Below are 24,500 nucleotides of genomic sequence, written 5' to 3'. Positions count from 1 at the left end.
TGGACTTTAACGGCAATGTGGACGTTAACGCCCAAGAACCCCACCCATTACACTCTGTGTAACAGCAACACCTACCTAACCAACCTTAAGCAACAGCACAAACCCTCATCGCCTCCAAATAAACCCTCTCAAACTCCCCCGAGTCCTTATCCAACAACGCCCCCGGCTTCCGTCCAGTAATATCCCCCATCTCCTCATCCACCCGCCACCCGGCAAAACTCAGCCCCGCCCACGTTTTCACAGCCAGCTCAGCGGCGCCCACACCCAACCCTGGCGTCGCGTCCCACTTAGCCCGTACATACTCCCACTCATCATCACCCCCGTCCGCGAGCGGGCGGGGATACCATGCCGGGTTGCTCGGCTCTGGAGAAGGGAATTTCACCGGTTCGTCCACGTTGCGGACGAAGAACGTTTTGGGGTTGAAAGAAGGGATCCAATCTGTCGAGATGCGCGGCAGAGGGGAGGATAGGGTCACGCCCATGGTTAAGGGGACGAGGGTGTCGGTGGGAGATGATGGGTTGCCGGTGTTGGAGGGTTGGAGGAGGTTGGGGTTGTGGTTCGGGTCGGGGTTAAAGGGGCTGTTTGGGTCGTCTGTTGCTGAGTCTATCATTGCACGCATGCATGAGCTATTTGGTTGCTTGTTAGGAATGGGGACAAGGGACCTTACACATCCCCCATAACGCCTTGGGCACAGGCTTGGTAACCGCCACGCCATTATCCCAAACCGGCACGAGCGGCGGCGGATCGACCAGCTCATCTAACCGTCTCGCGGGTGGGTCCTCAGGCGTGATGGTCACCGTCAGGGTACTGCGCAGCTTGTCAGTGAGGTGCATGGGCCTGGCGTAGATGGCTTGGCCGTTGCCAGGAATGTGGTGCGGATCAATCTTCGGCGCGTTCGGGTCCACCTGGCCCGTGACGACGTCAGCCGAGTCGATGGCGAACTTGCAGCCGACGGTAAATTGGAATACTGCGCCACGAACACGCCAGGGCTCGTCAGCCTTGTTGGGCGTCGACTCAGAGTCGCCCGTCGGGATAAGCCCCTCGTTGCAAGAGTAGACGTGCGGGGGTGGGAGGTTTGACGGCGGGTCTTCGAGCGTGGCCGAACTCCCATGCTCGCAACCGTCGTCGTCATCATCTTCCAGTTCTTCAACACGCGGGGCGGCCGTGATCTGGCGCTGCTGCTGCTGCTGCGTCTTGACGCTCGCCAATTCCCCCAAGGCACCGGCCTTGGACAGGTCGGCCTGCAGCAAGAGCTCGTAAAACTGGTCCAGGATGAGCCTCTCCTCCGGGCCGCCCGCGCTGTCGCCAAAGTCAATGTCGAAGCCATGCACCCAAAAGTCAACATGAACAGTCCCGTGTAGGGGCGGGCCAGCAAGGAACAAGGTAGCACCAATCTCGATGCTGATGTGAATAGTACAAATCCACAGGTCGAGCGTGAACTCGACGCCGACCGACACGCCACCGTACGCAGTGAAGTGGAACGGCTTGTAGTTGATGAGCAGGTCGGCCCAGGCGTCGAACCAAGCCGACAGCGGCCCGGCCGAGAGCGAGGCGTCGAGCCGCCCGCCAGCCATGACCACGTTGGGTGTGATGGCGAAGTAGGCCTCGCCCGTGATGCTGATAGCCGAGTCAAAAGACCAGCTGATGGACAGCCTGGGTACAGCCGATGGGTACTGCGCCGGCGGCTTGAAGTTGCGGTGATAGCCGCCCACTGTAAAGACAAAGTCGCCCGCGGGAATGGGCGCATCGCCGCTGCTGCCGCCGCCCGTATCTAGGGTTCGGAACCATTGGTAGTACGCAAACCCACCGCTGAGGTGGCAAAAGGGATTCCACACAAACGACGACGGCGCCAGCTGGCCCTCGATGCGGAGCGTGTCGGTGCTAAAGTCAAAGATGGCCGTGATGCCGAGCTCGACATGCATGATCTTGAGCGAGTCGTTACTCCCCGCCGGCATGTCTGCGGTAGCCACCCCAAACAGTCCCAGCTGTACGCTGGGGTTCCATTCGACGGCAAGCACGAGCCGCACCTGCAGCACCTGGAGGGCTTTGACGCTGAGACCAGCGGCTAGCCAGAAGGCGCCATCCTGTGGGAAGAACCATGGGCCCCCGACGAGCGCAGTAAGCTGCTTGCTCGGGTCCGTGTCTCCGGGGTCGCGCAAGAACGGGAAGTCGAGCACGCTTGTCGGATTAGGGAAGTGTAGGAAGGTGTTGTAGCCAAAGCCGCCGGTGACACCGTTGATCTCGGCGAATTCGAGCTCGATGAGCGGGCCGTTGAGAACAAAGTAGACAAAGGCCGAAATGAAGGCTCCCGAGGGGGCGTTGGTGGTGCCGTAGTACCCTGCGGCTGTGAAGAGGTACGGCTGAAAGCTTAGCGTGACGGCGCCCTGGTAATAGTCCTGCTCCACGGGTTTTTCCACGTGGCGGTGCTCAAACATGCCGGCTAAGATAACGGGCGGCCGGTCGAAGGCGACGCCCAAGCCCGAGAGAGAAACCGAGGGCGTAGGCAGCTGCAAGAGCGTCATGCCCTTCTCAAACGTAAGGTCGAGGCTGAAACCAAGCAGATCGAGAGCAATAGGGCCCAGGGCGACTGACGCGTCCATGGTAATGGATAGCATTGGTTCTATGCCCGGGCTGTACTTGAAGCCCATGTTGCGGATGCTCAAGGGCCCAATCCGCTTCTCGTACGGCGCCTTAGCCGGCGCCGGCGCCGGTCCCGACTCCTGCCACAGACCCACGAGCGCCTTTGAGTCAGTCGAGGGTGTGTAGAAAACATAGTCCAGCATGACCTTGGGCTGCCCCGCGGTGTCCTTGAGCACAAGAATAAAGTGCGCGCCGATGGTGAGAACCACGTCTTCGTCAGCGTACTGCTTCTTGGTCGCGCGGTACGGCAGCGGCCTCCTGCCCACTCGCTGGAGCTCCCCATTGATGGTCTTGAGGTCGGCGTACGTGACGCCAGACATGGCTGTGTCACCCTCACCGGCACTGACGTAGAGCAGGAGCAACTCGTCAAACGGTTGCGTCAGGTTGCCGATCAACGGTATGTCAACGGGAGGCAGAGAGTTGACGGCTAACACAAATATACGCCGAGCAGGCGGCCGAACCTTGGAATCACCCGGCGCGGGTGGCTGGTATTGGATTGCCTGAAAACTCATGCCGAGGAAATCGAGCCATGCGGTGAAGAGGAGAGGTTTATCCGTCGCTCCTTCCGGGACCTGTAGCGCCGTCATGTCAAACCCTACAGCCTTCTTGTCGTTCGGCGGTACGACTGAAATATCAAGGATGAAGTCGGGCAGGTTGTCATCGGCGTGGTCGCCAAAGACGTACTTGATGACGTCCGACAACTTGGCCTTGCCGACGTCGGTCTTGGTGACGTCAAGGTAAGCCTCAAAGGTCCAGCCTGACGCCGCGTATTTGAAGTCGAGCGACAAGCCTAGCGATCCAATGACCAAGTCACCGTTGATCGCGAAGTTGGTCGCGCCGCCGCCGGCCGCGTAGTCGTACTCGATCCCCAGCGCTGTAATGCCGATGCCGTCCAGGATGGACCCGATGCCGGAACCCGTGTCCGGATCGAAGAACTGGTACAAGGTAGATCCGTAGATATTCTCGACCAGCGCCGTCAGCTTCCAGGACCCACCATCGTACACGACTTGGCCCATGATCATGGCGGGGGACCCGTTCCTCGCGCCAGGGGCGGGGCGGATCATGGCCCGCATGAGCAGCGAGGCACCCAAGGAGTCTTTCTTCCCAAACAGGTACGACACGTTAAGCTTGAGCTCGTTCAGCGAGATGGCCGGGACCTCTGCCGTCGGCTTATCGGCCATGATGGAACCGGAAAAGGCGATGCCGCCACTGCCGAGTGTGAGGGACGCCTCAGTCACGTCGTGAGGGATCTCTTTGGGCAAGTTCTCAAAGCCTCCAATCTTAGACAGGTCGAGGTAAGACGGCCAGGTCTCGCCAGGGGCCAGTGTCACGGGCGTGCCGAGACTTTGGTGCGCCTCGTAGTCAGGCGCCAGCTCATTCTGCTCGTCTTTTAGCAAGTCCATGGGACTGGCCCAGAGGCCCGCATGGAGCGTGTTACTGGCGCCGTCCGACTTGTTCCATGTGTACGTGAGCAGAAAGATTGCAAAGGCGCCTGGGTCCGATCCAAAGGTCACGCGAGTCTCCAGGTCGAGCTGAACACTCGAGATGCCCGGCGTCTGGGCTTCAGCGCTCACCCCCCGGGAGTCGGCGGCGTCATCCAGGTCAATAACAATGCAGCGGAGGTAGATATGCGGGAACGAGGCGCTCCCCGCCGTCTGCTGGGCGAGCCAGTCGATGAAGGGGAAGCCCTTGCCCCCCAATCCCAGCAGAGGCGCCAGTACATCAAAGACAGTCTGCAGCACGTCGAGCTTATCCCGCATGACAAGCATTAGACGTATGTGCGCTGGGTGAACCTCAATAGCGGTGTCGAACAGCGTAGCGACGCTGCCGACCTGGAACTTGGCCAGGAAGGTGACGGATCCGTCGTACGACAGCAGCACGCCAGCCTTACCGTCGTTTGTCGTGGCTGGCGAGCAGACCGAGGTTCTGCGGGCGATGACCGAGGCAGATTTGACCTGCAAGCCGGCCAGCGCCTTGATGTATCCATTAAGAGTGGCGATGGAGCCGTCGTCGAGGTCCATCTCCAGCCGCGTAATCGTGCGGTAGCTCTTGAGAGGTTCGAACCATACAGCGTTCCGCCGACCCGTCGTGCTCTTCGGAATACCGAGTTTGATGGCCTTTAGCGCCAGAACCGCAGGCGAGTTTTGAAGGTAGGTGATGCCGGCGTAGTCGACGAGCTGGCTAAGAGTGGCCGTAATCGGCTGCGGTGCGCTCGCACCGCTGTCGAGACCAAACATGAGGACTTTGGTCGTGGCGAGAATGCCCAGCGGCGGGGCGTCGGCCGGGTTGATGCCGAACGCATCCGCCACAGCGTCGGTCGAGAACAGGAGCGGCGCGCCGGACCCAGGTGATGAAACGGCGAAGGTGAGGCCGGCCGGCGTGCTCGCAGGCCCAAAGGTCATGGACACACCCGGAGCGCTGAGATTGAGGGCTTGCGTCATGGACAGTCCGAACTCGTCACTCTTTAGCAGCGCTCGGCTTGAGCCGGGAGAGGGAGCCGCCGAGCCAGTCAGCGATAGATTCCCGGTGTGAAGCACCGAGACGAATGCATCCAACGGCGTTCCCGAGGTAAGCACCGTGTATTGCGTCGCTGCAACCCCTGCTTTTTGGATCGCCGCACTGTCGACAATAGAGGCAAAGTAATAATACCCATCATCGCCACCCAGTGCTGCCGCGGATGGTCGAGAAGGAGCCGTGGCAGTGAGGGCTAGGGGGAGCATGGGCACCACTGGGCGGCCAGCTGGCTTATGGTCAACGTCGAATTTGAAGTGGTCATCTTGCCTTCGGCGTCCGAGTCCTCGTTCGGGTCGGTAGGCGGCGGATCGAAATACTTCCCCGGGACCACGGCGGCCGTGTTGACGTAAAAGTACTTGACATCGTCGGGATTGGGAGAGAATAGGTCACCCTTTTTCCTGTGTCGTGTTTCCTTCTCGTCTTCCTCCGCGCGCCGTATCAATGGGGATTTGCTGTGGAGGGTGACAGCAAAGTTTGGCTGATAGAAATACTGATACGAAATCACTCCGTTTGGGGCCGTGACGGCCTGCTGGATCGGGAAGACGGATGACCTCGCCTCCTGGTTGAAGTCGAATAGAGTTGGATGCAGAAAGTATTTATGGAAGACGGTGCCATCAGAATCGTCGTTGCGATTCAGGATGAGGATGGCGTGCACCTGGTTGCTCTCGGTGATGTTGGCACCGTCCGGCCAGACGAAGCCGGCGCCAACCGACGGGTGGCTCTTCGGGCCGGGATGGCACGTTTGGTTCCACAAATTGACCAGACCGTCTAGCAGGAAGTGTTTGAGAGAATCCGCGGAGCGGCCTTGATTCTTGAGAATTTGATATTGCGTGAGGATGGAGCCAAAAGTCTGGGCTCCTTCTTGTTGGCGCACCTGGTTGATGTTGCTCAGGAGCTGCTCTGTGTGCTGCCAATACTGGAGGTAACCGTGTGTGCCGTCGTTGGGATTTTCGAGGGATCGTACACTGATGCGAGCCGATTTTTTGTAATAGAAGACACCGGTGGGCGTCTTGTCGCCGGCGAAGAAATGCGGGTACTTGGTGGCCAAGACGGCGGGGCGACGGCTGAAGGCCAGCGACCACAGCCGCAGGAACCAGAGGATCTCGAGGGTCGGGTGGATGTGTAGCCCGCTGGGGATGGAGAGGACAATGTTCCGTGGCTGGGTGGTCATGAGCATGTTCAAAGGCGTCGAGGACCGGGACCCGTGGTGGCTGAGCTTGATGCTGGTGATACGGCCCGTGTGCCCGCCGTTGGTGAGCCACGTTAAGACGCGCCTCTCGGTCTCTTGATCAGCATCTCCAGCGAGATAGTGCGAGATCCTGCCCGTGTCGGCCCAGCAGATGATACACACGATAGAGACGCGGTTGGTAATGGTGGGGTTCTCCGGTATGACTTCGGGCAGCTCCGGGCCGAGCGTCTTCTGTTGGACGCCAATGCAGTACATGCTGGGCAGGTATGGCGGGCGAGGCGGGTTTACCTGAGCCAGCCTCTCCAGGCTCTGGACGGTATCGAGAGGCACCTGGCATATGCTATTGTAGAAGAACTCGGCGCCAAGCACACTGTTCCATGAGTTCCATGGCGACCCGGGAATTGCGGGGTCGCAGGTACGGAGGATGCAAAACGGCACCCATTGTTCCTGTTGGGTTCTCTGGCCGCTGATGTATAGTATGTTGATCCATGCAATGCCATGATCGTACCGGAACCGCAGGGATGGGCTGGAATTGAGCCTGTAACCGCTTAAGACATTGGGACAATAGAAGAAAGTCTGCGGCGCTCCCGTCCCGGCGTCGTACTTGAAGTACGGTATGGTCGTGTGGTTCTGGATTGCGTACCTGGCGTCCTCCTGGATGGTGGCTAGCAGGTTCCCGTAGTGGTCCTCATCCCAATGGCTCACCACGACCGTGTCGATCTTGAAGCCGTTGGGCCATGAGAAGTGCGTCGCCAGGAATCCCATCATCTCCCTGAGCGGGTTCCGGGCCTGAGCGTTGGTGCCTGCGTCGATGGGTAACTTGGCCGAGCCCCCATCGAGCAACACGCATCGGTGGCCTATCCGGCCCTGTCCTGTATACTCGGCCAGGATATGGAAAGAGCAGTCGCCATTTCCAATGTTGACGTGGTACGAGTCCACGCTGAGAGTCGCCATGATGGCGTTTCTGTAAGAGCCAGTTAGTGAAGGAATCTAACAGACGGCTAGGCTGCGCTCTAGCAGGCGGTGGATGTGGAATTACCAAGTAATGCTTGCTGAACAAGAAGAGCCAACAAGCGCCTGTATGCAGAACCCTTGCCTCATGGCAGAACGTGTCGAAGGAGTCTCTCAACTTTTGTCGACAAAAGGCAGAGTACTCTATGTCATTGGCAAGTGTGAGACTCTCAGCAGTGCAAACAGCACTTGCCAAGGTCTGTTGACTACAGCTCACTCCCCGGAGCAGCCAGCAGGGAGCGGCGTTTCCCTCTCGAGGGCCAGAGCGTCGAGTGACGATGGGAGGGTGGCGTAGGGGAGCTAGCTTTGGCTGGTACTTTCACTCGTCGGGTAGCATGCGTTCCTTCGACAACTCTGTTCCCCAAGTCATCACCTGCAGTTGCACGAGAGTGAGACATCCATGGACCATGGATTTCGAGTGCCGCAGCTAGGGTAGGACATCCAAGTCTAGCACTTGTGAGTTTGTCTGCATTGAAGCTGCAAGCCGATCGAATGAAGCTAGCTTCTGCCGCTCTGATGCGAGCTGAAGGTCAGTCGCACACGTGAAGCCAAGAAGGTCGGTCCCGCGATGGACTCCGGGGCGGAATCTCGGGTCTCCCTAGAGCCATGGCTGGCTGAGGTACGATGTACAATACGCAGTGTCGTCGAGTGAATCGAGTAGGTTCAAGAACCACCTTAGTGGCTAAGCAGCCCGAGAAATGCTGCGTTGGAGCTAGCTGAGCAGATGCGCGAATCCGCGTGTGACGAGATGGAAGTCGCTTGAGCTGCCATATCAACTGCGCGGCAGGTGCGTTGAAGCTTGCCTGCATTAACGTCAAAATAAGGGAGTGGGGTGCCGCTAGCATTATGGCCAGTGCTCAAAGACCTCACTAACTGCATAGTGCATACAGGGGGGCCAAATACCCACTAATTTCATATTCAACGATTTTCTTGTCAATTGCCCCGCTCCACAACGCTTCGCACTTGGAAACACCAGAATTGTCACCACAACTGCCCCCACTCATCAGTCTGCATGTGCACCACGACTATTCGCAATTTCGAAGGTGCCGACGGTTACTATCTTCTTGAATGAACCCATTATAAGAGGTTTTGATGCTCTATTCTGGACTGATAAACTAACAATGCATTACAGGACCTTTTAGCGAATGTCAACTTCCATATTCTCGTCGGTCGGTTGCGCCCAATGTTCAACACTCTGAACTTCCATTCTGCTCGACCGCTATGGAAATATAAGAAAGAAGGCGAAAGTAACGCAAGCGGAAGTTAGGACCTCCTCAACCGAATCATGCCTCATATGGCACCCTGACCAGTTCACTTCTTCCCGACATTCCGTCACCCCGACCTCACAATGGGCGCCTTCAACTGCAGGTAGCCCTCGATCGCGGTATACGGCCCCTTTTGATACCCCGGCCGCCCATCCACCTTGCCCAGTCCCAACGCCATATACTCCTGCTTCCCCTTCCCCTTCTCCCCACCATTACTGGTATCCCAAAATGGCTGCAACCAAGCCCAGTTCGCCACAGCCAACCCCGGAATCCCCACCTTACTCTCCTTGACCGTCTGATCTTTATCAGGCGGATCAAGCGTGTACTGCGATTTTAGCACCTTGGACGGGTCCGCATTCCAGTACTTTTGCACATCACCGACCACCACCAGCGGCCCTGCATGAAAGAACGCAGTCATGCGTGCCAATGCACCCTGCCATGTCCATGGTGGTAAGGGCAGGCTGCCCGTGGGGAGCAGACCGCCTGTGAAAGATGTGACGGGCACGAAGGGGTCGATGAGCAGGCCGAAGACGGATAGGTGAGAGTTCCAGTCCCGGGTGTGATACCGTGCCGCGAGGGAGGGGTCTTTGGCTTTTGGTGGGGTGTAGTCGTCGGGCTTGAGCCAGAAGGCGCTGAGGTGGGGGTAGTTCCCTGGACCGATGGGCTGTGTCGATGTGCCTGCCCCAGGGGCTGGGTCGGGGTAGTAGGTATACGCCGTGTCCAGGTCAAGTTCATCCCCCGGCTTTGGGTCCTCCTTGGCTAGGAAATATCCAACAAACCCGTCGTGGGCGCGGGACTGGTCACCGATTTTGAGCGGGAACTTGTACACCGTCTTGCCGTCGCCGCCGTCCAGCAGACTGGTCTCTTGTTTCTTGTGCTCGTGGCCGTCGAGCGCAGACTGGTCCTTGCGGGCGTCGGTTGCGAGTTCCAGGCTCCACGCGGCGTTGACCAGCGCCATTGGCCGGCCGACGAGGCTGTTGAGGAATGTGCCGTACGCGCTGGGCGCGGACGAGGCTGTGGAGGCGTCGAGTGAGCCGCCCAGCATGGCGAGGAAGGAAAGCAGGTACTTTTGGTCGGGGGCAGTCAGCCGCTCGATCAGTAGATCCAGCTGGCCTGTCTGCGGCGGCTCGGCTGGGGGGTCAAACGGCAGCCATTTGGCGCCGGTTGATGTGTGGCGCGGCGCTGTGGGTGATGCCAGCCGCACCTCGCGGTAGAAGGTGCCGTCGGGCAGGAAGATCTGGATGCCGTAGTCGGCGTAGTTGAGCACGACCCAGCCCCAGACAGGGGTCTCCCACTCGGTCACGGGCCGCCAGTACGAGTAGCTGGTCTTGTCCGTGTCCCACCGCGTATCGTGCTTTACGAACGCGCAGTTGAGCCGCGCCGGCTGATTGATGGCCGGCGGGACCTGGGCGAATTCGCAGTGGCCTGGCCGCGCAGGGGGCTGAACTATGTTGGGCTGTCCCCCGAGCAGCTGCGGCGCAAAGTATCTGCTCAGACAAGGGTACACGGCCTCTTCGTGCTCGTGACCATAGCGGGGGTCGATGGCTGAAATGGCCTGGCCGAACTTGTCGACGATGTTGAGCTTGGAGAAGCGGAACTGGCCGTGCCGGGCTGGTTTGAACGGGATAGGTGCGTCGTCCTCGTCATCAACACCTTTACCTTTGTTGCTACCTTTCAGACCTGCACCCTTCTCGCCAGATGACGGCGTGTGGAAGAGCACGAGTCGCCCAAACGGTGTCTGCTCCGACTGCGCGTCGATAATGCACAGCTCGGCCGTTCCAAACGGAGCTATCTTGGCGTCAGGGAGTGGCTGAATGCCCTGCACTTGGTACCCGGTCTGCGGAAAGCGGGCGTTAGGCTTGATGTGTGTCCCCTTCATAAGTGTCACAAGCTCAGAGCTGAAGCCGTCTAGCGGTGCCGACAGGAATGGCAGTTGGTAAGTGTCATTCCGGACGAGGTCCCGCTGCGCCGGGTCAGGCAGGTATTTGTTGAGGATTTCGGGATCCGTGTTGCTAAAGAGGTCCTGCACGGCCGCCTGCAGCGAAAAATTGGGCTGTGGGAGCAGCAGGATCCGCCCGGACAGCGTGCGTCTGTCTGTGATGTCCGCCTTGGCCAGATCGAGTCCGTCGCGGATGCCCAGCTTCCACCGCTTGTCCACCTGGTCCTTGAGCTCCCCGTTGAGCTCCCAGTCGTCCCAAGGGATGTGGAAGTACTCGGCCTCCCACTCGAGGAACAGGGGGAACCACGGCTGTGATTCGCCCCATTGGTCGCGGAGCGGGCCTTTGGGGTCGCCGTGTTTGCCGAGGTCGTGGTACAAGGGGAAGAAGGTGCCGGGATCCGGGTCTTCAATCGACTTCCTTCCCGGTTTGTCGTTCTCGCCTACAGCACACGCCTCTTCTCGCAAAACTGGGTGTGCGACTGCAGCTGGATTGAGGGCGATGAACTCTCGGACAAGCGCTGTGGCCGTTTCCTTCAGACCCGGGGGCAGTACGTCGGCGCAATACGGCGTCATATCACCCGGTGGCATTGGCGCCGTCGGACGAATCACTTGAGAATCCAGACGCACCTGGAGCGTGTCCAGATAATCGTCAGGCCAGCCCGCTTGTATACCGCCCACCAACAGCGTCGGATCCCGGGCCTCAGCAAACTCCGGGTCAACTCCTGGCGCCGGCAACTTGCTGAACTTGGTCTTATCCTGCGACATCTCTGCCACGATCGCCTGCTCCGCATCAAGCAGCGTCTTGAGTGTGGCAAACCGCGTCGACAGTTTATCGGTACGCTTCTTGGTCTCAACCGCCACGCTCTTCCTCTCATCCTCCGATAGACACGCAAACTGCCACCACTCCGAAAACATCTCCCACCGCACCTCCACCAGCTGTCTTGCCGTCGAATCCGCCAGCCTTTGCGCGTGATTGAGCACCTCCAGACTCTCAACCTCAGCACTCAACGGATCCTGCGCCTCCTTCCCCGTCTCATTCTGGAAATACCAATGCACCCCGCCCGCCGTCCGCGCAAAGTTCCAGCTCTGCAGCTGATCCACCGCCGCCCTTTGCGCCTGCACTCCATCATCTCTCGCGCGCAGAAGCGGTTCCAGCAAGTGCAAGTCCTTTTCCAGATCCGTGATCTGGTGCGCGTCGATGTACGCCAGCAGCGCGTCCATGGGAGTCGTCCCTACTGCAACAGGCATGTCGTCGAGCAGGGTCTTGGCCACGTCATTGGCTGGGACCTTGAGCGGGAGGGAGTTGGCGGTCCAGTGAACGGTGTACATGGCGCCGTGGCATAGCACGCGGGCGGGAGACTTCGAGTCTAGCCATGCCTGAACGTCAGGCGGGTAGGGGCCCGTGCCGTTCAGGCCCATGGAGCGGCTTTGGATCCGCTCGCCCCTGGTGACGTCGCCGTGGGGATCAAGGTTGCCAAGCGGGTCGTTGGCGCTGTCTGAATGCCATCCCAAAACATAATAACTCGCCTCAGCGGAGGTTAGGTGCCCCGGCTGGCCGTTGATGGTGCACGCAAAATCGTCAAGCACTGAAAAGACATTACTGCAGTGCGGTTGATAGTCGGCGAAGAGGTGGTTGGATGCACTGACAACGCTGAGATCGGCCCGGTCCAAGCCCGGCGTCTCGGTCCAGCCCCGCGCGGCAGTCTTGTAGCCGATGAAGACCTCGGCTTGCTCGGCAAGGGATATCTTGGTCGGGTCCGTGGGGTCACTGCTCTTGGATGTGATAAAAGGGGAAACGTCGACCTGCAGGTCCTTGCCGTCTAGCTCATCGTCGTCGATGTACCGGATCCGATCGCTTTCGACGACCCAGGCCGTCACTGCATCAATCTCCGCTCCGGCTGGTTGCGTTGTCGCGGCGCGCGGGTCTAGCTTGCGGATCACCAGCCAGCGGTTCGGCAGCTGGGGAAATTCAGGCGAGCTGAGATCCGCCCCTGTTCCGGACGGGTCAGTTACTCCAAATCCCTTTTTGCGCCTCTCCTGCGCATGTTTGGTCTCTGCCGAGGGTGTCGCCGCAACACCGCTGCGGTAGAAACGGGGGATGGTCCAGTGCAGGTAGACGCCCAGACGGTTGGTGCGGACCGCGCCGTCGCGGCCCAGGTCGACGAGGCGAGAGTTGGATGTGGCTGGGATGGCGTTGTGCAGGTCGACATGGTTGAGGATGTCGTTCTGAATCAGGCTGTCCTCGAGCCGGAGGAAGGTGTAGTTGGGTTGGGTGATGGGCGCGATCTTGGCGTCGCGAGGCCCGCCGTCGCAGACTTTTTGATTGAAGACGAAGGCGTCGAGTTTGAGTGGGATTGTTAGGTTGGTTGCGGGAGTCATGGTGATGGTGGTGAGGTCTGTGAGAGCGAGATGGGAACAGGATATGGACTGGAAGTTCCGGATATACTCAATGCACTGTACACTTTGTACGAAGTGCTTATCCGCCCGTCGAGGCAGAAGGCGGATCAAACAAAGCTGGATGGAAATGTCTCCCGAACCTCTCGCCTGTTACTCTATGTTCATGTTGTGTCCAAGTTCAAGTTGGCAGTAGTAGTAGTTGCATACCTGGACCTACCATCTCCCCTGCCCCTGTCAAGAAAAACTTCGATGCCTGCCTATGCTTTGTTAGGTCACCATCTTGACTAGTATTCTATCCAAGGTATGCAAATCAAAGACGTACGCCCAAGTGTGTATTGATCTCGGCGCGGAAATCCATCTCTCGACACTGGATTACGCTGCAGCTCGACCACGGAAGCCGAGCCCAAGCTCAGAGCGGCTGAGCCCTCGCCTGCAGCCTGCAGGGACTAGACTTGCACGTAATAACAAACATCTACATACTGCATCCTGCGCCCAGCCGTACCCTGTGACCCCTCCCCCGCGTCGAGCCGATGTCGATTCCGGACTCCCGACTGGGAGACTTGGTCAGGTGAGGGTTCTAGGCACAACTGTCAACTCCGGCTTGATTGAACTCTCGACTCACTGTGCTGCATTGTCAACTCGGAAGTAGTTGGTGGACTTGCAATGCTTTCAGCCAGAACCTCTTGGGTTGAGCAATATAGTACCTACCTAGCTAGCTACCTGATCTTGCTGTCAACTATTGGGATAGTGGTACTAAGTCTCTCAGGTACCGACTATCGTTCGCGTCTAGCCTAGATATCACGTTGGAAACTATCAGGATTTTGTAATAATGGGACAAGAAAGAATGGACGACATTAGTGCCTATCAAGCAGCTACTTCCCTGGCTAAAATATACGGCACTGACCTTCAACTCAGGGCGGTAGCTCTTTCGAGATATCTTAACATGCACCCACTACATTTGTCCCGTCTTGTTTCATGCCCGTTTTCATTTTCCCTGTGAATCACAACTAAGGACTGAAGCTGCCTTAGTAAGCGACGTTCAGGCTACTACCCCGTACTATCTAGCTTCCCATGTCGTGATCCGGGGCCGGACGCTGGACCATCTCCTCCTCCTCAAGCGCCGGCGGGGACTTAAACCAGCCCGGTTGAACAGTCTCTTGGAAGCGCTCAAACGTAGTACCGCCATCCTTGATATAGTAGACGAAGTTCGTCGATTCCTTGCTTGTGGCTGAAATATCAGTTGACTCCTTCATCATCGGGGCACCACTAACAACATTGCTCTGGAACCAGGTGATGGAGGAGTCCCTGGCACGTCCCACAACCCGATTCAGCTGCATGTTGTTGTCCATGTAGTACAGGTAAATATTCAGGTACGGGCTTAGGCTGTCCTTATCCTCCATCGACGTCAGGGCCAGCGGGGTGCCGGGCTGCAGGCCCGAGGTTGTCCGAATCGGGTAGCCTGTCGCGTCGTTCGAGTTGACCCAGTACAGGCCCTTTTGTCGGGTTTCTTTCTCCGTGTTGGAGTATATGACAAACCGTTCCTGGCTGGCTTTGAAGTAGACGGCTGCGAGGTTGCTGTTTGAGCTGGCTACCGCGCTAGTCCAGGACGACATGGGCGTTGTGTTGATGCCGTCGACGAGGAATTCGGTCACCTGGTAGCCTACCTGGCCGCTGCGCAACAGATACTGCGTCAGACACACAGACGAGCAGACACTCATGACGTGTTCAGGGTCTGCTCGACTTACTCAGGCTGCCGGAGATAATACACCCAGTCGTTAGCATCTCCGTTGCTGCAGGCCGCCAGACCCGGCGTGGTGGTTTGGGCGCCCTTGTCCTGGCTGATGGGATTGTAATATGGCGAAACCGTGGACACGTAGGTCGGCCCTGACTTGCCCTGCGGCTGCGAGGTGCCATAGACGGTTGGCTGAGCGGAGGATGTCAACTTGAGTGGTCGCATCCCACAGGGTACTGGCAGAAGTGAGAGAAACGCACCACATTCTTCTTCAAAACAGCCGCCAGCGGGTTGACCTGGATGGAGCCCGTTGAAGGACCGTTGTTGACAAACGGCGTGATGGGCGTGCTGCCATCAACCGAGCGGACTTCCATGGCGAGCTGCTGCGTGCTGCCATTGAGGAAGAACAGTAAGTGGTTGCTGGGATCGGCCGGGTTCGTGATGACGGCGACGGGAGAAGCCATGGTGTTGCCTTTGTTTGTAGTACCTGTAGGTAACAGCTGTCTCAAGAAGTGTATGTTGATTCGTATGTTAGCAACAAAATGAAGGAGCTGGTGAGATGTGAAATCAATCGCACCTTGATCCCCCAGCCAAACGAGATATCGACTTAAACCGGTCCGTAGAGGTTCTCTTCTGCTGCCATGCCATGACACTCCGAACTCGGCGGAGATGTCCGGGCATGCCCAGGCTGATAACTTCAGCCTGTGGTGACGCCCGCTAGCGTGCATCTCGACTGACGACGACTTGTCTCAAGCGGTGAGCTGTGGCTAGCTGAGCGACATGCAGCGTACATGGACTGCAGCTAAGGTACATATGTGTACGCAGAGTCGACCCCGCGTTGTCCCACTGGCTGTACTACAGCACATCGCATATGGCCCTGAGAGAGAGCTGAGATCGGCAGAACAAGAAACGTGATTGCCACCAGGATGGTCTGGACCCCGGATTCTGTGGTGTTTCCCTCCCATGTTTCTCGGCGCATGCAATGCAGAGCACAACCCGAGCCTAACAGCAATATATTGCCCCTAGAGCTGCAGTCGCAACCGAAGAGAAACAACACAGTGGTATTCGACGCAAGCCACCGGTTCGAGATGAGTGAGGTCACAGTGATCGTGAGTCGGACGAGAACATGGCGATTCCGATGGGACTAGGACTGGAGAACGAGCAGCCAGGGCTCCCACACTCTCTCCCGCCCCCCAAGCTCTTGCACCCTCGGGCTCTCATACTCTTCTCCAGCTTAATGTCGATGCACAAGCATCTGGGCCGACCGCGATCGTTGTCTCCGAGTCGTCTGAGAGACCGCCACCATGAAGTTATCCGCGACAGTTGCCATTGATCTCAGGCGGCCGGGTTGGAAGAAACTCAGCCCGTCGCCTCGGCACCTTGTCCACAAACATGCAAAGCGGATCTTCCGCCAGGGGAGCCAAGCCGTGACTGCCCGGGATACGGAATCATCCCAAACCGAGAGCAGTGCCGAGAGCGGCTCAGTGCCGGCACAACTCCAACCGGGCCAGGAGCAGCTGTACTCCTCGTATGTCCCCGGGCTCGAGGCCGGCATGCACCGGATCGACGTCCAACAAGACGTGACAGCCGGTAGCGAGACCAAGTCCTTCAAAACATCCCACCAGTTCAATGTCATCGCCCCTCGCTTTTCCCTGCCAGACAAAGCAATTGACTCCATCTACCCCCCTCAAGGCCATGCCGACCTGCTCCAAGTTCTCCCGCACATGGTCTTCCACGACCCAACCCTTCCCTGGGAGCGCATCGCCAGCTGGAAAGACGAGCACAACCGACCGCCGGACTTTGCCTCCAACCGCGTTCCATGGCTGGCCGTGCTGCTGTTCACCCGGGAGGAGCTCCGGTTGGATCCGGCGGTGCTGTCAAGCATGTTTGCCGACACCAGTCTCGGCACGACAGCAACCCAGAGCCCCACACTGACGGTAACCCTACCAGTCGCCGAGGTGGTCAAGGTCAAGGACACGGCCTCGTCGGTGGTTTGGGATGAGAACTCGGACGGCACCAACTCCAAGGCTGACCTGATTCTCCTTCGCTCCGCGCTCTTCAACGGCTTATTCACCGAGTGGCAGTCGGACGGCACGGGCAGCAAGACGCAGACCAACTGTTACGTGCAGCCGTACCGCTATCTCGCTCATCTTCGCCACGTCCACCTTGACGGGACTGCTGCGGCGGCGCAGACCGACGACGACGATCATGCATACTCGGTCGTTGTCAGCCACCGGACAGGACCCCTGGACATCACCCAGCCGACGCCAGTCGTGGCGCATCTCGTCAACATCGAGGGTGTCGAGGCCATGCCCTGGCCTGTGGCAGAGAAGTCGTTTGTTGCTATGACCTCGCTCTACTCCTGGGAGTACACCTGTCTGCCGCCTGGCTCGTTCAACGTGGCCGATGCCTTTCGAGATCTGGGTGACACGCTGGGCCGCCTTCGGCCGGGACTTACCCCGACGGACAAGGAGCAGCTGCAAAAGGCGGGAGGCGTGGGGACTCGAGTAGCGCAGCGAATCGATGATGGCTTTTCTCTGGCCCGCTACAGACTGCAAACTGGCGAGGTCTCGTCAGCCTTCTTCCGCGGCCCGTTGACGCCTAACACCGTGTCTTTCCCGGACACGGAGAAACCGGCCTGGCCGGCTACGTCCACGACGGGCACAAAGCTGCAGATTCTTGATGATCAGCTCAACATTGTAGACATTACCTACTCAGCGGCATGGGCGCTTGGCCGCACGCTGGCACTGGCGGACCAGGCTTTCTCCGCCGCGCTGTCGCGGGTTCGGAAGCAGATCTTTGACGAGGCCAGTAACCTTGCTCAACTGGACGCGATCAAAACCTGGGCGGCCGACCTGGGCATCCCCGCACCGCACCGCACTCGCGAGGAGGTGGTGAGCACCATCGCCGACACGGTCCGGCGGGTCGGTGAACTGCCCTCAAGCAGACATCTCCCGCAGCATCCTCGCGGCATGGTCAACCGCTGGCATCGGCCGGAGCGCCCTGCGCTGAACCTGAGCTACAAAAACAGCGAGGTTGACCCCATCATCGACAAATATCTCGCCGCGGCCGCTCGCAAGGTAGCCAGCAGCGTCGGGGACGGTGACGCGCCGTATAACGAGCACAACGTGCCCTACTCGGCAGACTGGGCGGTTGTGCTGCGGTGGGTCATGGACAGGTACTTCCTTGCCAACATGCCCGCGCACTACCTGATCTCAGATCCCAGCCATCTGCCTAGTGAAAGCCTGCGCTTTTTCTACGTCGATCCCGCCTGGGTCAGTGCCATGGTTGATGGCGGGCTGAGTCTGGCGAACCACCTGGACAGTGATGACGACCGGGTCCGCGACGCAATCAAGGGGGCAATCAACACGTACCTGACGACGCCCATGCCGAGGTTGGGGTATGTCCCGCCTGTGCCGACGTATGGCTTCTTTGTGCGCTCGGCGTTGGTGACCAAGTTCCCGGATTTAATTGTCGATTTGAAGCCCAGAAGTGAGAAGCCGGCCGGCGACTCGGACAGGCCGCCCGTCATCCTCCGGCATGAGGTGATCGGCCAGGACACGCTCCTCGGCCTGCTCCGTGAGTACCCTGCCGCCCCGGATTTTACCTCCCTGCTGCTGCGCCAGCCCCCGCACCAACAGTATTTCTCAGCGGCCGAGGACCTCGGCACCACAGGCATTATTATGCAGTACCAGCGGGTGTACACGGACGACAAGGCCGACGACCCGAACAAGGACCGTGGGATTCCGTATAATCTTACACGCGACGGCGTCGCCGTGGGTCGGGGGGTCAACTTCATCTGGGGCACCGATGACAAACCCACAACCAACGACCTGCGTCTTGTCAACGTGGAGAACATGGCCCAGGACGTGCACACGCAGCTCATCAACCTCTTCACCTCCCTCGGCCATCCCAAGTGGTACAAGGAGGTCTACCCGACTTCGGCGCTGATGGGTATCCAGCTGAACGAGCCCAGCTGGCAGCTCGAAGTGACCCTGCCCGGGGTGGACAAGCTGAGCAAGGCGGCGGCCTTGCTGGACGGTGCAATGCGCACACTGCCCATCAACCCGCGCCGCCAACCCTCCGAGTCATGCCGGAAGAGAGCCGTATGGCCCAAGCCCCCTCCCCTCTGCGCTCCCCACCCAGCCTTCAACGACCGACGCCGCAGCATACCCATCCGCTTTGCCCATCCGCCACCTCACTTCCGCCTCCCCCGACCCTCTTCCGAGTCTTCTTCAACTCCCATCGCACCCCACCCACCGCCAGTAACAGGCCCCTCTCAACCCCCTGTAATCACCTACAAACTCTACCCCATCACCGCCGCCGCCCTCGGACAATCCCAAGTCCCCGTCCTCCCCACCCCACAAGACCTAGTCTTCTCTCTGGTACTTGAGAAGGGCACGGGCCAGAGCTTTGACCTGGAATACATCCAACTCAGTGTCCCGCTGCAGGGGCCACGGCCACTGATGGATAACTACGCCGGCGCGGGGGCGGTGATGTTGTCGAACCTGAGATTTAACGTCATCGCGCAATTTGCGGTGGACGGGTCGGCGTTGTTATTGACGCTACGGCCGAGGAGTACGAAAGGGTATTTGGCGGCGGTTAAAATTGAGGAGATGAGCTTTTTGTTGAGTGGTGTTGTCGTGCATGGGTATGGTAAAGGGATCCTGCCGGTGAGTGTGGACGTTGGGGTGGTGGAGAAGTATAGGGATCGGGAAGCGTGGGGTGGTCATGGCTATGTGAGGTTGGTGTCATCTCCGTAGTGCAAGTTTGGGTCGTTCCATCGAGATCTGAGCCTGCTTCCATTACACGCAGGAGTCATGTCGGGTTGTTCTCAAAAAGTCGTGGATTGTCATTGCAACGCGTTGCAGATTTCCAGCGAGAGGAAGTTGGGAAATGATTGACAGGTGCACAGGTGGTGACAGCTGCCGCACCTTGGCAAGCCGGAGTTTTGTTGAGTGGGAATTGGGAAGGAGGAACCTTGGACTCTGGAGAACCCTGTACGTGGGGCTTTTCCCTCCTTGAGTCCAACAACCCTCCTCCAACCTCCAACCTCATTCCATACAGACAATACAACCACACTTCGGCTGTGCTTTTCAGTTTCGAGATGGCGGCTTCCATGTCACCCAACTTCTGGCAATCTGCAGTTCTGCATAAGGTACTATTGACCATGACTTTATTGGAAACCCAACAGCCACAATTCCCGTGTCAGTGTCACACTGGTTGAATGGGGCATACGCGCCGGTTGGCTCCAGGCGGGCCGGCAGTGCAACGCAACGATACAAGGCAGATTTTGGGCAAACACTAATAAGGAGAGCCTGTCGCCCTGCAGTTGGGCGATTCTTGATGCACCGGAGCGGGGTTCTGTCTCAGCTCATTGCCTTGAGCAATCTTTCACATCCAGTATTCCAACTACCTTCCTCATCGGTGCTATCTACCGACCTAGGAGGCAAGCAAGGCTGCGCGATTTAGGCTCGTCAACTTTCCCACACTGGACACGACTGAGAGAGTCAGGGCGAGCTTCCAGGGCAAGCCAAGCTGTTCTGGGACGACGCGTCGAGCGATGGATACATGTACGAACATGCACAACAGTGACGACAACGCCGAGACTGTCAGCGACCCTCGGCTAAATCATCTTTGCGACAGATGCCGATTCAATTTCCCCCCGGACCAACCATGGCCATGGTTGTTGGAGTACGAAACGGACCCAGACTATGAAAACGGCGTCGCTCTACAGCAGCCTTCCACTATCACGGAACTGGAGGAGGCATCCGATGCTGGATGTCATCTCTGCACAGCACTCTTGGAAGCAATACTCCCGGAGAAGGCAGTTATTCGCGTGGAGCGGACCCCGGGTGATGTTGCGGAATGGAGATTCCAGATACAGATGCTGCCTGACACCGGAGGCACCTGGATTCTGCAAATGCGACATTTCAGCTCCCAGAAAGCACTCGACAGTGACGGTGTGACGGACTTGTGTCTCGATCCCGCCTACCTATCCACGGATGACACGAGACAACGGATTTGGGATGTCTGTCCAGACCACCCTGAGCCACTGGCGCAGACAACTGCAGTCCAAAAGCTGTCGAACACAAACAGCAACACCCAGGCCATCCAGCAGATAAAGAAGTGGCTTCGCACTTGTACCGAGGAGCATGCAAACTGCAGGGGCCACAAAGGACGGATACTTTTCCCACCGCACTCAACCTTCCGCCTGGTTGACGTTGGAACTCGCACGAACGACAATATCCGCATCGTTGAAGTCTGCAGTGGCCAGGATGCTGGCGGTTTGCAACATGAATACAGTAGGTACATCACTCTAAGCTACCGATGGACCGACGAAATCAAGCGGACAAACCTCAGAACCGAAAACAAGTCCAAGTTCGAGCAGTCCATACCGACGAATGACTGGCCCAAGGTCTACCGAGATGCCGTGTCGATTGCGCATCAACTCGGCGTTCGCTATCTCTGGATTGACTCCCTCTGCATTATCCAGGACCAGACAGAGGACTGGCTCAAGCAAGCCGCCTTGATGGGCAGTATCTATAGCGGCGGGCTGCTCAATCTTGCCGCTGTTGAATGTTCGGGCCTTGAGGTATCACGTAACCCATTGAGGGTGGCGCCCTGCCAGCTCACTCTGCAGTGGCCTGGACTACCAACAACTGAGTGGCTTTGCTATAGACCATATGACATTCGGAAGGCGGTTGACCGTGCTCCGCTCTACAAGAGAGGGTGGTGTTTCCAAGAGCGCGTACTGTCCAGGCGGACGGTGCACTTTGGAGATCAGCTGTTCTGGGAGTGTACCGCGCAGCGCGCCTCCGAGGCATTTCCCCTGAAAACCGAAGTTGACACGCGGCCGGAGTATGTCGATACCGCCATCCGTGACATCAAAGTGTATCTGCAGACCGAAAACGGGTCGCGCGAGCGCAGTGTCCATACTTTCCATAGGCGCTGGTGCTCCCTCGTGCGGTGCTACAGCCAGACGGAACTCACAGAACCCAGCGATAGGCTCATCGCGCTCAAAGGTATTGCCAGCGCCATGGCTAGCCAATTTCGCCACTCACCAACCGATTATCTGGCAGGCCTCTGGAAGCCGAGCATCGCGGCTCAACTGCTCTGGGGGCGCGAATCGGAGAGGTACTCGGATGCGGATGAGGTACTTGCGAGCCAACTCGCAAATCATTTCCCGTCCTGGTCTTGGGCCAGCTGCCCCGGCGAGACCCGCTTCATCTTCCTAGAAACTTTGTGGTCACGGTCTTTGGTTCGGCTTGATGGAGCACATGTGTCGCATGACGCCGCACGCGCCACGGACGCATCCTTTCTCGTTCTTCGCGGGTGGCTATTTCGTTACCAGCCGGTGGAGCATTGGCTGGCAGGGCGGAATCGTCACCGAACGAAGAAGTTTTCGTGGATTTTAAGCACGAGTGATGGTGGTGGTGTCTCGAGCACAGGGCCCATGGTTATCACTGAGATCCTTGTGGAACTAGACAGGCCCGTTTCAGACCTCCGCCGAGCAGTCTATGTCTTGCCAGTCCTGGAGAGCTTGGGCGCCGCCGCAGGTTTGGTTCTTGCTAGCACCGGCCGTATGAGAACGGGAATGGTAGCCTATCGCCGCCTTGGCTGTTTTACATGCGCGGAAGGCACTAATCTGATGGAAACTCTCGTGGCAGGATCAAGGTACGGGTCGGTAGACAATTTGGAAGAAGTCCATGAGACACTTCGTCCTTTTATTTTACTATAGATGGAATGGGAGTTCAGCGATCATCCAAGAGGGAGAAAAGAAACCGGACGAACACACACACACACGCATACACACACCCCACTACACTATTCGTCATTCGGACCGAAGGTAACGTTCTCCTTGAGCATTGCCAGCATTGATCTCCGGCGATAGAATCCCTCATCCCTTTCGAATCCTAGGCAGTATTGGACAATACGGAGTACTGCCTTACCTGTAGCCAGCCTTACCTACCTACCTACCTCAGCAGGGAAAAACTCCTCAGCGAAAACGCCCCGGCACCATACGCGTCCATGGCAATATAACCCCCGAAAACACAGACTATCAGCGGGAGCGAAACCGCAAAATAGACCCAGAATCTCTCCCCACCGGGCCCAAACGGCTCTGTCATGCTGAACAACGTGGCCGTGTAAGCGAGTGGAATAAAGACCAGCCCAACCAAAGTGAGCGCCTTAGTATTCCGCGCCTCGCGCAGCGCCTGTTGGTTCCCGCTCATACTCGCAAGCCCCATCACGGAGGCATTGAGCAGCTCGGCGCGCCGCCGCACATCGGCCAGGCGCATTCGCAGCACCTGGAAATCGGCGCTGCTGTCATCCCAGGCCGGTGCGGTTACGACTACTCCAGCTGTTTGTTGGGAAGAGGAAGGGTAGGGGACTGCGCAACTGGCGGGATCCGGACAGTCCTTGAGCGGAATGTCGCATTGCAGCATGATATCCTCAATGTCGGCGCAGTACTCGCTCGCGCGCCGCTCAAGAGCCTGCGCGTCGCTCCACTGTCCAGCCCCGACAAAGCTGGATTCGAGAAAGTCCATCCCTGTGCGGTCCAGGCGGGAGACGTGGAACTGGACGTGGGATGTTACTGAGCGGGTAAAGTTGTACAGCTGCAAGTAGTGTGCCGCGACGATCTTCTTGGCGAACACGGCTGCTGCATCGGGGAGATTGTTCTTGCTGAGCTGTGAGGAGTGCCGCTGAAGGTAGAAACACAGGTCGTCAAGCATCGACGTCCGTGGCGGTCCGGCGAGGGTGGACATCTGCACTGCGTGCGGCATGAAGTCGACGTAGCCGTTCTGGAACAGCTGCGCTGGGACGAATAGGATGTCCCTGGGTCTCGAAGCCACTGGCGGCCTTGGATGGGTGCCTGTGAACATGTCGATGGCTCGGAGAGGCGGATCTGTCAGGATCAGACCTGGATGGCGCTCAAGTTAGCGATGGGCGCTGCGCCTTTGCCATTGCTATTAGTGCAGTCAGTGGTTAAGGAAAGGAGAGACTGACAATCCCATCCGCCATTCGAGTCGACCTGCCTCCAGACTGTGCATTTGCGCCGCACGATTCCCGCCTCCAGAAACTCGCCTTTCGCCCTTGTCACGCCGATGTGCCGGCCCGTCTCGGCGCAGTTCAATCTGAATCTGTTCTGGGCGGCCGGCGGAAGTCGCACCATTTCATAGTACTTCATCGTGTAGTGCTGCGATGTTCTCGCCACGCTTGGCAGCCTGTATAAGTCGTTCTCCTGTCGCGCATATGGTTGTATGACCACGATGCGCTCCTGCTCGACGAAGACTGACGGGTGCAATTTGAAATGAGAGCCGAGGACAGCAATGAAATCGGAATGTAGGCCCTCCAGAATGAAGACCCTTCCACTGCCGGCTCCTGCTGCGGGTTTGCTGTCCAAATATGCCTTCAACGACGCAGGGTCGTGCTGGATTGGATTCCCAAACGTGGTGTCCCCGTTGCCACCAGTCTCTAACACAACAAGCCTTGCATTTGGGTTCGGCCAGGGGGTGCCCTGTCGAAGATTCTTGCTGCAGCGAGATCGCAGCCGTGGGTCTGACGCGCACAGCTTGCTGATAAGGTCCTGGTACTCTCCGGGAGCGCTAAGCCAGTCGCTCTCCCGTGCTGCTTTCATTGTTATGTGCATTCTTATTTTCTCCGAATTATGGCATCCGGCACACCGGTGGTGACTTGCGTTGTTTGAGACAGTAGGTTGAAGCCTGAAGGGATCCAAGACTACTGTACAGTACGTAACTGATGCATGGAAGCCTGCACGTGGTCCTTGGCGCATACATTGCTGAACGGAGG

General features: G+C 58.2%; 6 protein-coding genes across 6 annotated transcripts; 2 read left to right on the top strand and 4 right to left on the bottom strand.

Annotated features, from left to right (window-relative positions):
* Positions 1-85: 85 nt before the first annotated feature.
* Positions 86-3,656, bottom strand: N656DRAFT_720199 (uncharacterized protein; the record flags this gene model as incomplete). Its single annotated transcript, XM_064812433.1, has 3 exons — positions 86-603; positions 668-1,135; positions 1,223-3,656. 3 exons carry the CDS (start codon positions 3,654-3,656, stop codon positions 86-88), a joined length of 3,420 nt encoding a protein of 1,139 aa, XP_064664949.1.
* A 4,681-nt stretch (positions 3,657-8,337) lies between these two features.
* Positions 8,338-13,179, bottom strand: N656DRAFT_785388 (uncharacterized protein). Its single transcript, XM_064816372.1, has one exon. It carries the CDS (start codon positions 12,935-12,937, stop codon positions 8,687-8,689), a length of 4,251 nt encoding a protein of 1,416 aa, XP_064664948.1. The 5' UTR covers positions 12,938-13,179; the 3' UTR covers positions 8,338-8,686.
* Positions 13,180-13,985: 806 nt separating this feature from the next.
* On the bottom strand, positions 13,986-15,341 carry N656DRAFT_514537 (uncharacterized protein). Its single transcript, XM_064809923.1, has 5 exons — positions 15,265-15,341; positions 14,948-15,187; positions 14,701-14,879; positions 14,227-14,626; positions 13,986-14,172 (listed from the first exon to the last, which is right to left on the bottom strand). Exons 2-5 carry the CDS (start codon positions 15,149-15,151, stop codon positions 14,017-14,019), a joined length of 939 nt encoding a protein of 312 aa, XP_064664947.1. The 5' UTR covers positions 15,152-15,187; positions 15,265-15,341; the 3' UTR covers positions 13,986-14,016.
* Positions 15,342-15,991: 650 nt separating this feature from the next.
* Positions 15,992-19,788, top strand: N656DRAFT_763547 (uncharacterized protein; the record flags this gene model as incomplete). The annotated part of the gene is made up of 2 exons (XM_064813300.1): positions 15,992-18,793; positions 18,917-19,788. 2 exons carry the CDS (start codon positions 15,992-15,994, stop codon positions 19,448-19,450), a joined length of 3,336 nt encoding a protein of 1,111 aa, XP_064664946.1. The 3' UTR covers positions 19,451-19,788.
* Positions 19,789-20,925: 1,137 nt separating this feature from the next.
* N656DRAFT_694413 (HET-domain-containing protein) lies at positions 20,926-21,894 on the top strand (the record flags this gene model as incomplete). Its single annotated transcript, XM_064810677.1, has 3 exons — positions 20,926-21,282; positions 21,355-21,487; positions 21,581-21,894. Coding segments are annotated over 3 exons (804 nt in total), but the record flags the coding sequence as incomplete, so codon positions are not given.
* Positions 21,895-22,209: 315 nt separating this feature from the next.
* N656DRAFT_785385 (uncharacterized protein) lies at positions 22,210-23,599 on the bottom strand. The gene is made up of 2 exons (XM_064816371.1): positions 22,358-23,599; positions 22,210-22,287 (listed from the first exon to the last, which is right to left on the bottom strand). Exon 1 carries the CDS (start codon positions 23,570-23,572, stop codon positions 22,664-22,666), a length of 909 nt encoding a protein of 302 aa, XP_064664944.1. The 5' UTR covers positions 23,573-23,599; the 3' UTR covers positions 22,210-22,287; positions 22,358-22,663.
* Between the last annotated feature and the right edge of the window lie 901 nt (positions 23,600-24,500).

Source organism: Canariomyces notabilis (genome assembly GCF_033297395.1).
Source record: "Canariomyces notabilis strain CBS 508.74 unplaced genomic scaffold N656scaffold_44, whole genome shotgun sequence".
Classification (NCBI taxonomy): domain Eukaryota; kingdom Fungi; phylum Ascomycota; class Sordariomycetes; order Sordariales; family Chaetomiaceae; genus Canariomyces; species Canariomyces notabilis.
This window is presented reverse-complemented; position numbering and strand designations above follow the sequence as displayed.